This window comes from Ambystoma mexicanum, chromosome 1p, assembly GCF_040938575.1.
Source record: "Ambystoma mexicanum isolate Mex_15411 chromosome 1p, UKY_AmexF1_1, whole genome shotgun sequence".
Lineage (NCBI taxonomy): Eukaryota > Metazoa > Chordata > Amphibia > Caudata > Ambystomatidae > Ambystoma > Ambystoma mexicanum.
This window is the reverse complement of record NC_090921.1, coordinates 677,952,441-677,966,318: the sequence shown is the minus strand read 5'-3', so window position 1 is coordinate 677,966,318 and position 13,878 is coordinate 677,952,441. Positions and strand designations below refer to the sequence as shown.

At 47.0% G+C, this 13,878-nt stretch overlaps 1 protein-coding gene across 1 annotated transcript in view; it reads left to right on the top strand.

Annotated features, from left to right (window-relative positions):
- Positions 1-13,878, top strand: part of MINDY1 (MINDY lysine 48 deubiquitinase 1) — a 362,529-nt gene that overhangs the window by 136,690 nt on the left and 211,961 nt on the right. The window contains exons 2-3 of the mRNA XM_069649763.1: positions 6,144-8,037; positions 8,959-9,016. Coding sequence (XP_069505864.1) covers positions 7,381-8,037; positions 8,959-9,016 — 715 coding nt within the window. The 5' untranslated portion in view covers positions 6,144-7,380. The remainder of the gene's footprint in view (positions 1-6,143; positions 8,038-8,958; positions 9,017-13,878) is intronic.

Genomic DNA, 13,878 nt, shown 5'->3' with positions numbered 1-13,878 from the left:
CATGAACAACCTGGCCCCCACTTATCTCTCCTCACGATTCACGCTGTACACTCCAGTTCGCTCACTTAGATCCACCCTCAACCAGAGCCTACGGATACCTAGATACAAGCTCCAAACAGCTGGTGGTTCTAGCTTCCCAGTCCTGGCAGCCAAACTGTGGAATGCTGTCCCCTTGACTATCAGAAACCTCCCCTCCCTCAACCTTTTCAAACATAGAGCCAAACGTTGGCTTGCCTCTTCCAATGCCTAAGCTACACTCTGAAAACGTGTTGCAATAACCTATGTAGGGATGTACTACTTGACAAAACCATGTATCGTTGTACTACCTACCTATGTCTATCTCTATGCTTACTTATTGTTTGATATATTATCATTGTATGCAACTTATGTAACCATTGCCTTAAGAAGTGCGCCCGGTAGCCTCCGGGCCTGGTCTGCGCTATACAAATAAAATAAATACAAATACAATGTCCTTTTCCATGAAGTAATTTCTGTTGGTGCAATCCATATGCAAATTAGGAGGGTTGTGTGTATTTTCCCTCAGAGCGCCTGAACAGAGCTCTGATAGTTGAGTTTCCAACTGTTTCCTGCATCTGCAATTATTCTGCAGTTTTATTTTTTTTGTCGTGTGTAAGTGCCATTTGCCACTATTGTTACCAAAAAAGTAGATTAATTTGCGGCAGGTGGTTTGGGGGCATGAATGTGAATTGCGCGTACTGCATTTAGTAGAAGGACATACTTTGTTCGTGGCTCGCACCCGTCCCCCACTATTGCAATGCTGGATACTCCCCTGCACATGAGACCTACAACAAACAAATACATTAACACTATTCCTTTTTATTTTGTTGTCGGTACATGCTTTGCGTTGCTGGCTGGGCTGCCAGTGGTGCCACACGAGCACGACGTCAATGGACTGGCTTGGGGTGGGCCGGCGGCGGGAATCTAAGGGAGCGTGGAGCGGGCCGGGAGTGTATGAAGTTAGATTGATTATCGTTTCATACTTACACTCCCGACCCGCACTGCTCCCAGCCGCCGCATTGTTTGGTATGCGGGCCACTGCCGGCCGCCACCCGTTAGCCCTGCTTCCAGCTCCATAAATGCAACAGCACTGCACACACAACGTTGACCTGGACCCATTGACAGTGAGACTGAGTCCAGGCTGGCGGCGGGAATCTAAAGGGAGCGGAGTGGAGAGCGGGTCAGGGGAGTGTTTGAAGTTAACTTTATATTGCGGCGATAACCAAGCTAACTTCATTCACTCCCGACCCACTCCGCCTCTGCTCCTAGATATCATATCAACCAGATTGAGGATTCCGATATTCCCGTTGGCCACCACCACACAATGGGTGCGTGCCAGACTGGTGGCTTCGTGCACAGCACACGGGCTGCTGCTGATCCGTGCTGCTACTACATGCAGGCTGGGCAGGCAGCGACCTGACCCTCCAGTCCCCCACCATTACACACTACTCAACACACTTATCAGCCAGTCCTTCAAGGAAGGACTTGATAGTTTTGAACGAGCTGACGCTGGTCCAGAAGGCCCGGGGTGCTTGTGCTCGACGGCGCGCTCATCCGCAGGAGGACACACTTGCTTCCTGCTGCTGAGAGACAGCACAAAATGTAGGAGCTCATGTACATGCCATGCGGCTAGCTCGCTATAGCCACCCCCTGTATTCTCCGATTGTGGGAAATGCAGGGGTCGCAAGGGATTGACAGGAGTCCCCAGCCAATCGGCAGGGGTCGCACTTGCGACCCATGGCAACCCCTGAATGATGACGCTGGGGGCAGGCCTGGTCGGGGAAAGAGGCACTCAGCACGTTCTGTTACCATGTCACTCAGCAGGGGCATTTCACAGTCCAGGCACAGTTTCTGCGTACATTGCCATGTCTACTGATTCTTGCAGTAGTCCTGGTCCCTCCTGCTAGCTTTTTTAAGCAGTGCCACCATCACCTCCAGCAGCTGCAGATCACTCTTACCTTTCCTCAAGTGATTTGGCACATGTTGCAACAGCAGTTTCTCCTCCTGTAGATGATGCTTAAGGTTAATCATCCTGAGCCCCACCTTCAGCAGTATGTGCACCATGCTGCAGGCTCCTGGAGGCACACTAATGATGTGCATTACCTGCCACCAAACTGAACATGCTTTGGGGCCTGCGAGGATGTATAGGCTGCACACCATGATCCAGGTCCTTGTTTTTTGTTTTTTGAGATTTTCTTTAGTTTTTCCCCAATGTAAAAAGGAAAGTTATACGGTTTTCGCCTTCCTGGTTTTCCTGCTCCTTCAACCCAATCTACCCCCCTGTAAACTAACAGTTATTTTCCGAATTACCTTTATAAATTCAAAAGACAGAAGAGCCCTGGAGATTATTACATCTCTTTTGTACATTTAAAAAAGAAAAAATGAGCATCACAATGTATAACGCAGCTTTGCAATGTGTACCGATACTTTTATGGGTATGAAGAGAAAATTGACATGATGATGAATGTAATAAGTAACTAAGAGTAACCTTTTTAATTAGTCAAGTCATGGTGTAGCAATGCAATGTTCAGGTGTATGCCATATCATTTTTTTTTTTAAATAGAGACGTTGATGTTAGCTTGAAGACTAAGGATGGGAAAGTGTGTGAGCGGGCCAAGGAACTGAATGGTTTGCTTTATGTAGGCAGTGTCTTTGCAGATATAATACCTATTTGTAGTGCTATAAGTGGGGTAAGAAATTGAGGGGGGATCATTATGGGAGCGGTTTCCGTGATGAGTGTGGCCTGAAAAGTGCACAAACCATATTAAGGTGCACAAACAAATACATAAATGTATGCAAGCATTTATATATATCTATGCGTTCCTTACTATTGTTTGTATACTTTTCAAGCCATCTTTTATAAACGTAGAAATCCGAAACATATTTCTATGTTTATAAAATATGGCTTGAAACGTACACAATTCAAGCCATCTTTTATAAAGCTTTGAGGACAGACAAAACCAGAGGTGTGTGGTCTGTCGACAGCTTTTTTAAAAGAGGGTTTGAATTGTCTACTTTTTAAGCCATCTTTTACAAACCTAGAAATGTGGTACATATTTCTAGGTTTATAAAAGATGGCTTGAAAAGCACACAATTGAAGCCCTCTTTCAAAAAGCTTTGCAAACGGACAGATGCCTCGGCGAACCGGGTGGCTCTGTGATCTTATCTGCAGATTAGATCACAGAGCCCCCAGGTTCGCAGAGGGTCAGTGACCTGGGGAGGGGAAACAAAGGGACCATAACATCGTCTCATGACCATTCACGCGAGGGGTCACAAGAGGATGTTACAGTGACTGACAGAAGTGGCAGCCAGCCACAGCATTTCTGAAACTGCAACTTCCAGTTTCAGCGATGCTGTGACTGGCTGGCACTTCCGTCAACAAGTGCAAAAGGGTCACGCAAATGACAGACAAAGACGAGTTTGCATACCACATGGGCGAGACAATGACTTGTCTAACCCTCACGAAGAACACCCTAGCCCGAGCGGCGTGCCTGTCCCTAGATGGCGAATGATGCACAGCCTATCTTTAAGAGGATAGATCAAGGAGATAGTGTCCTTAGTTCTCAACAATTTGTGTTGGCAGGACTCACAACAGATTTCAAGTTGAAATGGAAACAGCAACAATGTCCAGCGTAAAACCACCATATGGAATTTCAACGGCAAGTAATGTGATTAAATCTTGTGAAGAAGCAGCTATAGAGCTATGCATGTGGTAGGTGGTGCCATAGGAATTTCCATACTACATTTATCCACCCTTACGCTACCATTTAACCAAATGTGGGTGGTTTTTGCGTGGAATCAAAAAACACACAGTAAAAAAGAACACAGTAAAAACTGATCCCAACTCTGCATGGGATACCCTTAAAAGGCTCATCAGCGTGAGGAAAATGTGCCAAACATAAGGAGTATCCCCTCTAACACATGGGGACATCTCATGAGGTTATGTGAAGCACCATAACCAAGAAAGTCGACCGGTTTCGATGGTACCAACATTTCTAGACCACCGTTGGTACCATCGAAACCGGTCGACTGTTATTTTAGTTTTTTTTATTCCCCGCAAAAACCACCCACATTTGGTTAAGTGGTAGCCTAAGGGTGAATAAATGTAGTATGGAAATTCTCACAGCACCACCTACCACATGCTCAGCTCTATAGCTGCTTCTTCGCAAGATTTAATCACATGACTTGCCGTTGAAATTCCATATGGTGGTTTTATACTGGACATTGTTGCTCTTTCTGTTTCAACTTGAAATCTGTTGTGAGTCCTGCCCACACAAACTGTTGAGAACTAGGGACACTATCTCCTTGATCTATCCTCTTTTAGATAGGTGGTGCAACATTCGCCATCTAGTGACAGGCACCCCCGCCTGTTCTTCTTGAGGGTTAGACAGGTCATTGTCTCCCCCATGTGGTGTGCAAACTCGTCTTTGTCTGTCATTTGTGTGACCCTTTTGCACTTGTTACTCCTAAAGAACTGTGTAGGTTGTGTTATGATAACTGTTATGTTACGGTTAGGGAAGGTAGTTGCCTTTCTTTTTTCCTTGTTTAAATAAGCTCTGTTGTTATTTAGTGGCACTTCCGTCAGTCACACAGATGCCTGACTTTAAAATGGCGGGAAAATCTCCTGTTGCAGCTATGGCCGTGGCTGGATAATGTGACCCGCCGTGGGGTGGTGGGACCGAGGAGGGGCCCTGGTTCAGGCCCACTTTCTGGAGACTCCCGGGCGCGGTCTCGGATGGCCCAGGTCCACTTAACTGAGTTGGTTTTCTGATGTTGGAAATGGGACCTATATACATTTTTCTAGATTTATTTTATTCTATGTCTCATTAACAGAGATTGGGCCTCATCACGAGTCTGCTGGTATCCCCGCGGTAATAGCGCTGGATCACGAGTAGCGGTACAGCTGTAAGTTCCTATTCCCCATTGGGTCCAGTGATGTTTGGGGTGCTATTACCGCCAGAGCTAATCGTGCCGAAAACGGGCGGTAAGGGGAAGTTTGTTACCTCCAGCAAAAAGCTGGAGGTCAATCTCCCACTTACCGCCCGACTCAAATTTGGGCCAACCCTTAAATGCAGCAGAAATAGCATTACTGTTGCATTTAAGGGCTAAGGCCCAACTCATGATGAGGCCAATGGGTGGAAAAAATGTGAGAATATGCTGATTTAGAATCTGTTATATTCTCTTAATGCAGAACCGGACTAAATAGAGTGAGTGGTAGGTCCAGGCCACAGGATGTCTTTGCAAAGCAATTTATGCTATTTGTATAGTCCTTGATGGCTAGGCTTTTAGTTTTTCGATCAGGTCACCCAAGAGATATAACAGACACTTGCCAGATCTGAATATGGGAGTTAATGATGATGTTGACAACAGACATTTTCGATTCATATATCGTTCAAGTCCAAGAAACATATTTTAGATCAGTCTTTCTGCTTGTAGCGGTCAGATACCCTCTACCCTGTGACTGACCCGCTGGCACGTTAGAAGTGCTATGATGGTGGCATGCAGCAGAAGGATCCCATGCAGAACCTTCACAAATTCTGCAACAGTGGACTGTTGGAGTAGGCTTCCCTTTTGCACTTCTTGGAGTTTTGGGAGGGCACACTTTATATTTGTTCCTATAAACTAGTAATTGCTGTTGTTGCTGTTTTTTGTATTTGTATTTTTTGTTTTATATAGCGCCTTAATCCAAGGCGCTTTACAGTTAACAACAAGAATACATAAACGTGGAACAGTAGAAGCAATAACAGTAAAAATGAATCAAACCAGAAAATTGTCATGTACAACAATTTGCATGAGAAAAAGGCAAAGGAAAGGAAGGGGGGTGTGTGGAAGGAGGGAAGAGGGGGAGAAAGTAGTGACTAGAGTGAGTAATAGGAGGAAGGATAATTTAGAAGAGAAGGGGAAAGAGAACATGGGTAAGGGTACTAGAGGGAGGGAGAGAAGGTTGTGAGGGGGAAGGAAGTCAGGGAGGAAGGTAGTTTTTTCTACAACCTAATGGTCCATATTAGAGAGTCTCTTATGCTAATGATTCTGCTGCAAAATGGCTTTCTTTCTGGTATCACAATTGTCGGCTTATGTCACTTGCACCCTCTGAACAAAATGTATTTTCTTCTTTATTCCTGTAGGTTGCTTCCCGTCGACAAGGCCAAACCATGCAGCTGGACTTAAAGGACGACCCGTAATCTGCAATTTGGTGTCAAATCCGTCTGTAATTGAAACGAGATCCAAACAGTATTTAGTTTAGAGGACGAAGGAAAGAGGACACACTGGACAAGACTGGGCCGGCCCATGGTCTGATAGACATACCATTAAAAAAAAAAAGATATTTAATAAACGAGGAAAGCAAACGTAGGTGAATGAGCCTGGTTATACGTTTGAGACGTGACCAAGTGGCAGAAAAGAAATCCCAGACAAAAAGTTGCAGTGATTTTATTGATCTATATTTTTGTAAAATATATCAGTTTTGCAGGCTTTTAATACTTCTCAACGGATTGAAGAAAACGTTTTTCTTCTCAGCATCATTTGCACAAAAGTGTTTTCGGATTGTCCTGAAACAAAACATTTATCCCATAGGATTCTCTAGCACATAGCCAGGTGCCATCTGAGCTGTGGAGCACAACCTTGTCTCTTTGGTTTTTCTAGTGATGGGGCTGTAATGACTGCAATGAATGAGAGGCCAGACAAGAGTTTGGTACAATTCGTGGACCAAATACACAAAGGAGACAAACATACTTTCTGTTCAAGATCGAAGTGCCTAAGTGAGCCAACTCCCAAATATTCATGACTCAGGACAAAGTGGATGGGTTAAAGGAAAAGCACAAACCACTTCAATTACAGCACTTAAGCTTATGGACAATCAAATGACTTGTTACTAAAATTATCAGTGACCCACCAATAATATTTTTCACTCCATACAAAAAGAGGATAACCAGGGTACTGTGTTAGTCAGGAAGGTGTCTTATTTTTATTTTTTTAATGCAGTATTTTAAATTCTCTAGCTTGTTTACCTTTTGCTAGGGTGGAAGTATGCAGTGTTTTTCATTTCGTTATTGACCCACTTTAATGTGTTTTTGAATTCTCCGAGTGAAAGGATTTTCTTGTGTTTTTATGCTTTTGTATTGAATTTAGTTGCCTTGAAAAACGGCATAGGTCGACCCTTTTTCAGGTAGACAGCTTAAACTATGTATATGGTCCAAATTCAACAGAGGTGAGCCTCTGCTCTCCGCATTCACAGACATTACTGGATCAGGCAAACAAGCCATTCAGTTGTGACAACCTAGGAATGGAAGGGATGTTTTTCTTTTTTTCTTTTAATTTATCTTTGATGGACAAGTGACAGCAGTACCTTTTTTGCTCCGACAAATGGAGTGCCCTGCAAGAGAGCAAGGAGATGGTGCTAGCATGGAGCCTTCTAAGGGTAATGACCTCCAGGGCTCTGGCAGTCTTGTGAAAAATGCCTGTGTCACTGGTGAAGGTGACCGGCTGCAATCTGACACAGAAGAATCTGCTCTGGATGAGGGCAGCATGGCAAAAAATGGAAAAGTGTCATCAACCCAGGACTCTGAAAGCCCAGTGGAAGAGCAGGGGAAGACTGCAACTGACAAGTCTTCCTATGACCAGGATAGCCAGAGCGGGAACGCAGATACTGACTTGGAGTCAAGAGAAGACACTCTGGGCTTTAGCTTGGGCTCCAGTGGTGGGGCAGAGCAGCGGGTAGGGTCTTTGGAGCCTGAAGAGCTTGAGGTCGGGAAGGTAGCACAGCAGCTGGTGAAAGATTGCGCTGAAGCAGAGGGTGCCACCTCCTACCTGCAAGGTGGTTCTCTTAGTGCCGGGGCGAGTGCACCCAAAGAGCCTTCTGAAGCTAGTGCTTCCAGATCCACAGCGAATGAGCCTGAGACTGATTACTACTTTGTGAAATGGATCAACTGGAAAGGAGAAAGAACACCCATCATTACCCAGAGTGCGAACGGTCCCTGCCCTCTGCTGGCTATTATGAACATTCTCTTTCTGCGTTGGAAGGTAGGCACAGATTTGCTTTTTTCATTAGGCCTCTCTACCTGATGAGATATTTTTATCAAGTAGGAACTTGTACTTATACTCTGCAGATAAGTGATACAGATTTCCCAGAATAATATGTAAGCTTAGTGCGGGCAGTGCCTTACCAAAGTAGCTTTTAAGCACCTCAACTTTACAGTGCGGAACAGAGAGATAGCGTTGATCCTTTGCACAACACTTGGACCCAGACGATGTAACTTACGGTGCACACTGTTGCCCAAACACTAGGTCTCAGATCCACTGCCCTGGCCACACCTCCACCCTAAACACCTGCTATGACCAGGTCTCTTCCACTCCCAACCCATACAAACCAATGTTTCACCCTAGACCCAGCGTTATGGCAGAAAACAATTACACTGTACATATATCCCAGACCATGAGACACTACAATCAACCACACCTCTACCTTCCATTTTTCTTGACTACTCCTTTACTTCAGCCTCCTTGTCTGGTGGTTTCACCACTCGTAACATCTCCCCTGATGAAGACTCTCCTACCACCAAATCCTGATTGTAGCGCATAAGGCTGAAGCTCTGCATTGTCTGAAGACCCCCAGTTAAAGGCATAACCAGGTAAACATTACTCTAAGAGGCTTTACTGGGAGATGTGCAACCTTGTAGTCCTCCAAAAATTCACTCAATTTAAGGGGAGATGCACAGGGAACCCATAAACTGGGTTTGCAGACAGTGATTGACTTTGTGCCCTCATATTGGGCTATCTTACTAGGCTTCAACACATGCTGATAACGTTTTAAGGTGGATGGGTTCAAACACCCCCCGCCCCTTCTTCCTTATCTGCAAATCATTCGGTCAACATGAAAGTGGGCAACTCAGTGGTTAAGTGCTCTACTTAAAAAATAAAATAAACACAATTCTTTCATTTCAGGTAAAACTGCCTCCCCAGAAGGAAGTAATCACATCGGAGGAGTTAATGGCTTATCTCGGTGAGTGCGTGATGTTTGGTTTTCTGTTACGGGGTCTTTGTTCCAGTTTTAGGATATAAATGTCATCTTGAATTGAATGAAGGGTTGTTCAGCAGAGTATTACATAATTTATTTTCGATTTCGAAAAGGGATGTCGACATGGCGTGTTGTAATACTATCCCTACCGTGATGTGCACTGTACCCATGATCCTTCACACTTCGATGTCCTCGGATTGTTTATTTTCTGCCATCAGGTTGGTCGTAGTTTGCAGACTTAGTTTTGTTGCTCATGATCGAACATTTAAAGTTGGTGATCAATATACAGCTTAATAATACTTCGTATCGCCTTCTCCGTCAGACCGCTCAACGGTACCTGTTCGCTTTCGACAACAGCTTTTCGGCTTTCGAGCATCGGTGCATGATGGTCTACATCCTTCAGGATTTGACCTACACAGTAGAGGGAGAGGGGTGGGGAAAACACTTTACACATTAAAGAATAATCTCTCATACATTTCCCCCATTATATATATATATATTTCTGATGTTTGTTAATCTGCTTAGAATCAAATGCTGTGCATGGGTCCGACATCCAGTGGTCACTGCGGAGTATTGAATTTTGTTTTTCGTAGTCGAAAAGGGGATGTCGACAAGGCGTGTCTGTAACACTATCCCTATAGTGACGTGCGTTGTACCCACAATCCCTCACGGGTCGAGGTCCCTCAGATTGTTCTTTTCTGCCCAGCTACTGGTCGCCTTTATGCGGAGCTCCTCGAGAGACATTGCCAAATAATTTCTTCGACCTTTGGTCATTTGTTATTAATATCAATAACGAAGATCCCTCCCTCGACGCAGAGCTGTTTCTCCGCCGAGTAAGATCTTCGATGGAAGGACGAGCGGAGGGGATCCTTCGGCGCTGCCGAACACGTGGCCTGGCCTCGCCGGCCATACATAGTAGGGAAAGTGGGGTTGTGTGGTCTTTCTTTCTCTTTAAGAATGCCTTTCTCTTTCCCCTCCCTCTCTTTTGAGATCATAGTCACACTTCTTGCCCTCAGCTATGGAGAGGACGCCATTTAGGTTTTGCCCGCTTTGCAAGGGTAAATATACCTGGAAGGATAAGCACAAACAGTGCAACCGTTGCCTACCCCTCGATCATCAGGAGGACGGCTGTGCGGCCTGTAAATTACTAAAGCCCAAAACTCTAAAAGACCGCAGGGTCAAAAGGTGGGGGGCCTACGCCATGTCTAGGCCTGACTCCTCACCCGCTGCCGCCGCCGCCGAATGTGACGAGGACAGTGACTACACGGACCCCGTAACGGAGGTCGTAGACCTCTCAAAGGAGCATTCACGCTCCTAGTCGTCCGTCCCCGGCCCCGACAAGCCCAGCTCACGCCCAGTTTATGGGGATGAACACCCCGGCGACAAGGACGCACACGGAAAAACACCAAAGCACATACCCCCGGCACTCATTCGTCGAAGACGAAGGCAGCCATAGTGCCAACGGGGGCGCCGGGCCCACCGGTGTCTTCCGTCGACCGTAAGGGTCGTCAGCCCTCCCCGCCACCGCCTCCGCGACAGGCGACTGGGCATTCTAAAGATAAGGGCCCTAACACCAAAATCTCCGGCGAGGCAGATCGTAAGAGCGCTCACGTTGCCAGCAAGGACTCGACGAGCAAGGACTCGACGTTACATAGCGCGACGGTGACCGATCCCTTGGAAGAGAGAATGATCGCCGAAAGCCTCACGCGCATATCATTTAAGGACGGCCAGAGACGTACGGCGAGTGAGACGCCGAAAACCGTGCACAAGGCCAAAGATACGCCGAAAGCGCTGGAAAACAGATCAGGCCAGTTCCCGACGCTGACGGAAGGCCCTAGCCAGCGAGAAGGCTACTCGGAAGGCGAAGGCTCACTTTCTTCGACGTTATGGGACGAACCAGACAACTACAGGAGGAAGAAGCTCCTTTTTCATTCCCAGACCGTCCTGGCCGACCTCAGTGGACCTTTGAAAGGTTCCAGACCTGTATGGATAAACTAGACAGGTTCATGTCCATCCCAGAAGACAGGGCACCCAAGAGACCATGGGAGGCACCCCTGGAGAGTCCAAGGGCTAAATACCAGAAGTTTTATAACCCCATACAGGAGGACATATACTCTTACGACCTCACTGAGGAAGACACCCTCTTCCAGGAGGAAGATGAGTTCACCTATGTTGGAGACCAACAAGAAGAGGAAGGTTTTCACGAGGACACTAACCTAGGTGAGGAGGGATTCCAGGAGGACACAGGCGAGGGCGACCCAAATCCCTGGGAGTCACCAAATAGGTCTACAGACACAGGCAGTAGCAGTATAGTCATCAGGTCTACTGAAACTACACCAGTCAGGAACCCTTCACCTGTTGATGATCAACCCACCTTCAATGCACTGCTGAAGAAGGCAGCAGCACATTTTGAACATGTAACTGGGGAGGTCACCCCAGACACCGATTTTGTGGAGAGGATTATCAAAGAAAAACCCCCCACTAGCCAAACTATCCCCATCCTCGCCTCAATTAAGAGACGTATTACCCCTTCTCTGTCCACTCCTGCACTGGTGAGAGGGGTCAATCCAAGGATTGAGAAACTGTTCTCTCCCTCTCAGTCAGACCCATTATATATTAAGGGTCACTCAATCCCAGGCTCCCTGGTCGTGACCAACACCAGGAAAAGGGCCGGAGTCCCACTATCTACCAGCGAGGCACCCCCAGATAAAGAGGGGAAGAAGCTTTATGCCCTAACCAAGAGAATCACCACCTCTGCAGCATTCTCTACCAGAATTGCCAACAATAACACACTATTGGCAAGCTATGCTGATGCTCAATGGGAAAAGCTTAAACAGGACATTGAAGAAGCTCCCGAACCCCTAAGAACTCATTTGCTGGCTACAGTTAACGAGGGCTCTCTGGTCAACCAAAGCATCGTCAAGAATACCCTTGATGCAGCAGAAACGGCTGGCCACACTTTGGTACAAGGAATTTTGCTGAAACGTCACGTCTGGCTTCGCAATTCCGGTTTTAAGGCAGAAACACAAGCGTCCCTTATTAATAAGCCCATAGAGGAGTCCAACCTCTTTGGGAAAGCAGTTGATGACGCGCTGGAGAATGCGAAGAAAGAATTTGACACAATAAAGACCTTAGACCAAATTTCAAAACCCCCTAACAGGCGGGGATTTGGTAATAAGCGCTTTTTTCGTGGCCAACGCCAGCAACAAAACCAACAACAGTATTCTGCCAGCAACTACCAAGGAAATAGTGGCCAGTAAAATCAGAGGGGTCAACGCCGTGGCAAAGGGAGAGGCTGGGGTTCCACCCCAGAGGCTCCCAAGCCACCAACACCACCAACTGATGCGAAGATTCGCGTCCCCTCCCATGCAACGCCGGTCAGGGGCCGGTTAAGATCCTTTCTTCCAGCATGGGAGAGAATAACATCAGACCGCTGGGTGCTTTCCACCATAGCCCGCGGCTACTGTATAGAGTTCAACAGTTCCCCAACATACAGACCCCCGAGGGGACGCCACATGACACCAGAACACCTCGCCATCCTTCTCCAAGAAGTGGACCAACTGCTGGAAAAAGGAGCCATAGAGGTCGTGCCTCTATCTCAGGTAACGGAAGGTATTTATTCAGTGTACTTCCTTGTACCCAAAAAGGATCTAACCATGCGCCCTGTATTAGATCTGCGCCCAGCGAACAAGTTTGTCAAACCCCAAAAGTTTTGTATGGTGACCTTACAGGAGGTGATCCCACTGCTATCACAGGGAGATTACATGGCGACACTGGACATGAAAGATGCATACTTTCATATTTTAATGTTGCCAGCGCACAGAAAATACCTCAGGTTCATGATAGAGGGCAAACACTACCAGTTCAGAATGCTACCCTTCGGCATAGCATCTGCTCCAAGGGTATTCACGAAGGTACTGGCAGTGGCAGCGGCCCACCTGCGCAGGTTATCCATCCCAGTATACCCTTACCTCGACAACTGGCTTATAACAGGGGACTCTTACGAGACATGCTTCTCAAACACCCAAAAGACTGTAGACCTTTTGTTCCAGCTGGGCTTCTCCATCAACGAGAAGAAGTCCAGCTTAGACCCCACCCAAGTCAAACAATTCCTAGGGGCTCTAATTCGAACAAAGGACGGCCTCGTCTTCCCCTCCAACGAGAGGGTCCAAAACATGCTGTTTCAGATCCCCCAATATGTGGCAGGTCGAGAGGTGGCGGTGCGCAAAGCAATGCGCTTGCTAGGTATGATGGTGTTGTGTATTTATTTGGTACCTCACGCGCGCCTGCGCATGCACCCAATACAAGAGTGGCTCAACAGCCAGTGGTGCCAGGCCAGCGGACAATGGGACGATCTAGTGGTGGTCTCGCAGGCCTTGGTTCTCTCGCTAGAGTGGTGGACAAAGGAAAACCTGATAATAGGGAAACCTTTTGCCACACCCGCGGTGGAGGCACTCTAACCACGGACGCATCCCTCACAGGATGGGGGGCTCACCTATCCCACCAGACTGCTCACGGAGTGTGGACTCCGACCGTAGCATCCAAGCACATAAACCTACTGGAGCTACTGAGGGTGTTCAAAGCACTAAAAGCCTTCCAAGAACACCTACAAGGGAAGACAGTGATGGTCCTTACAGACAGCACCACAGCCATGTACTACATCAACAAGCAGGGGGGGCACCCACTCTCCAGGACTGTCCAAGCTGTCCCAGAATATATGGAAGTGGGCTCTCAGACACAACATGTTCCTACTGTCACAACACGTACCAGGGTAACTTAATCTGCTAGCAGGCGAACTCAGCAGAGATTTCCCCCTGCCCAAAGAGTACGAATGGCGATTGCACGAA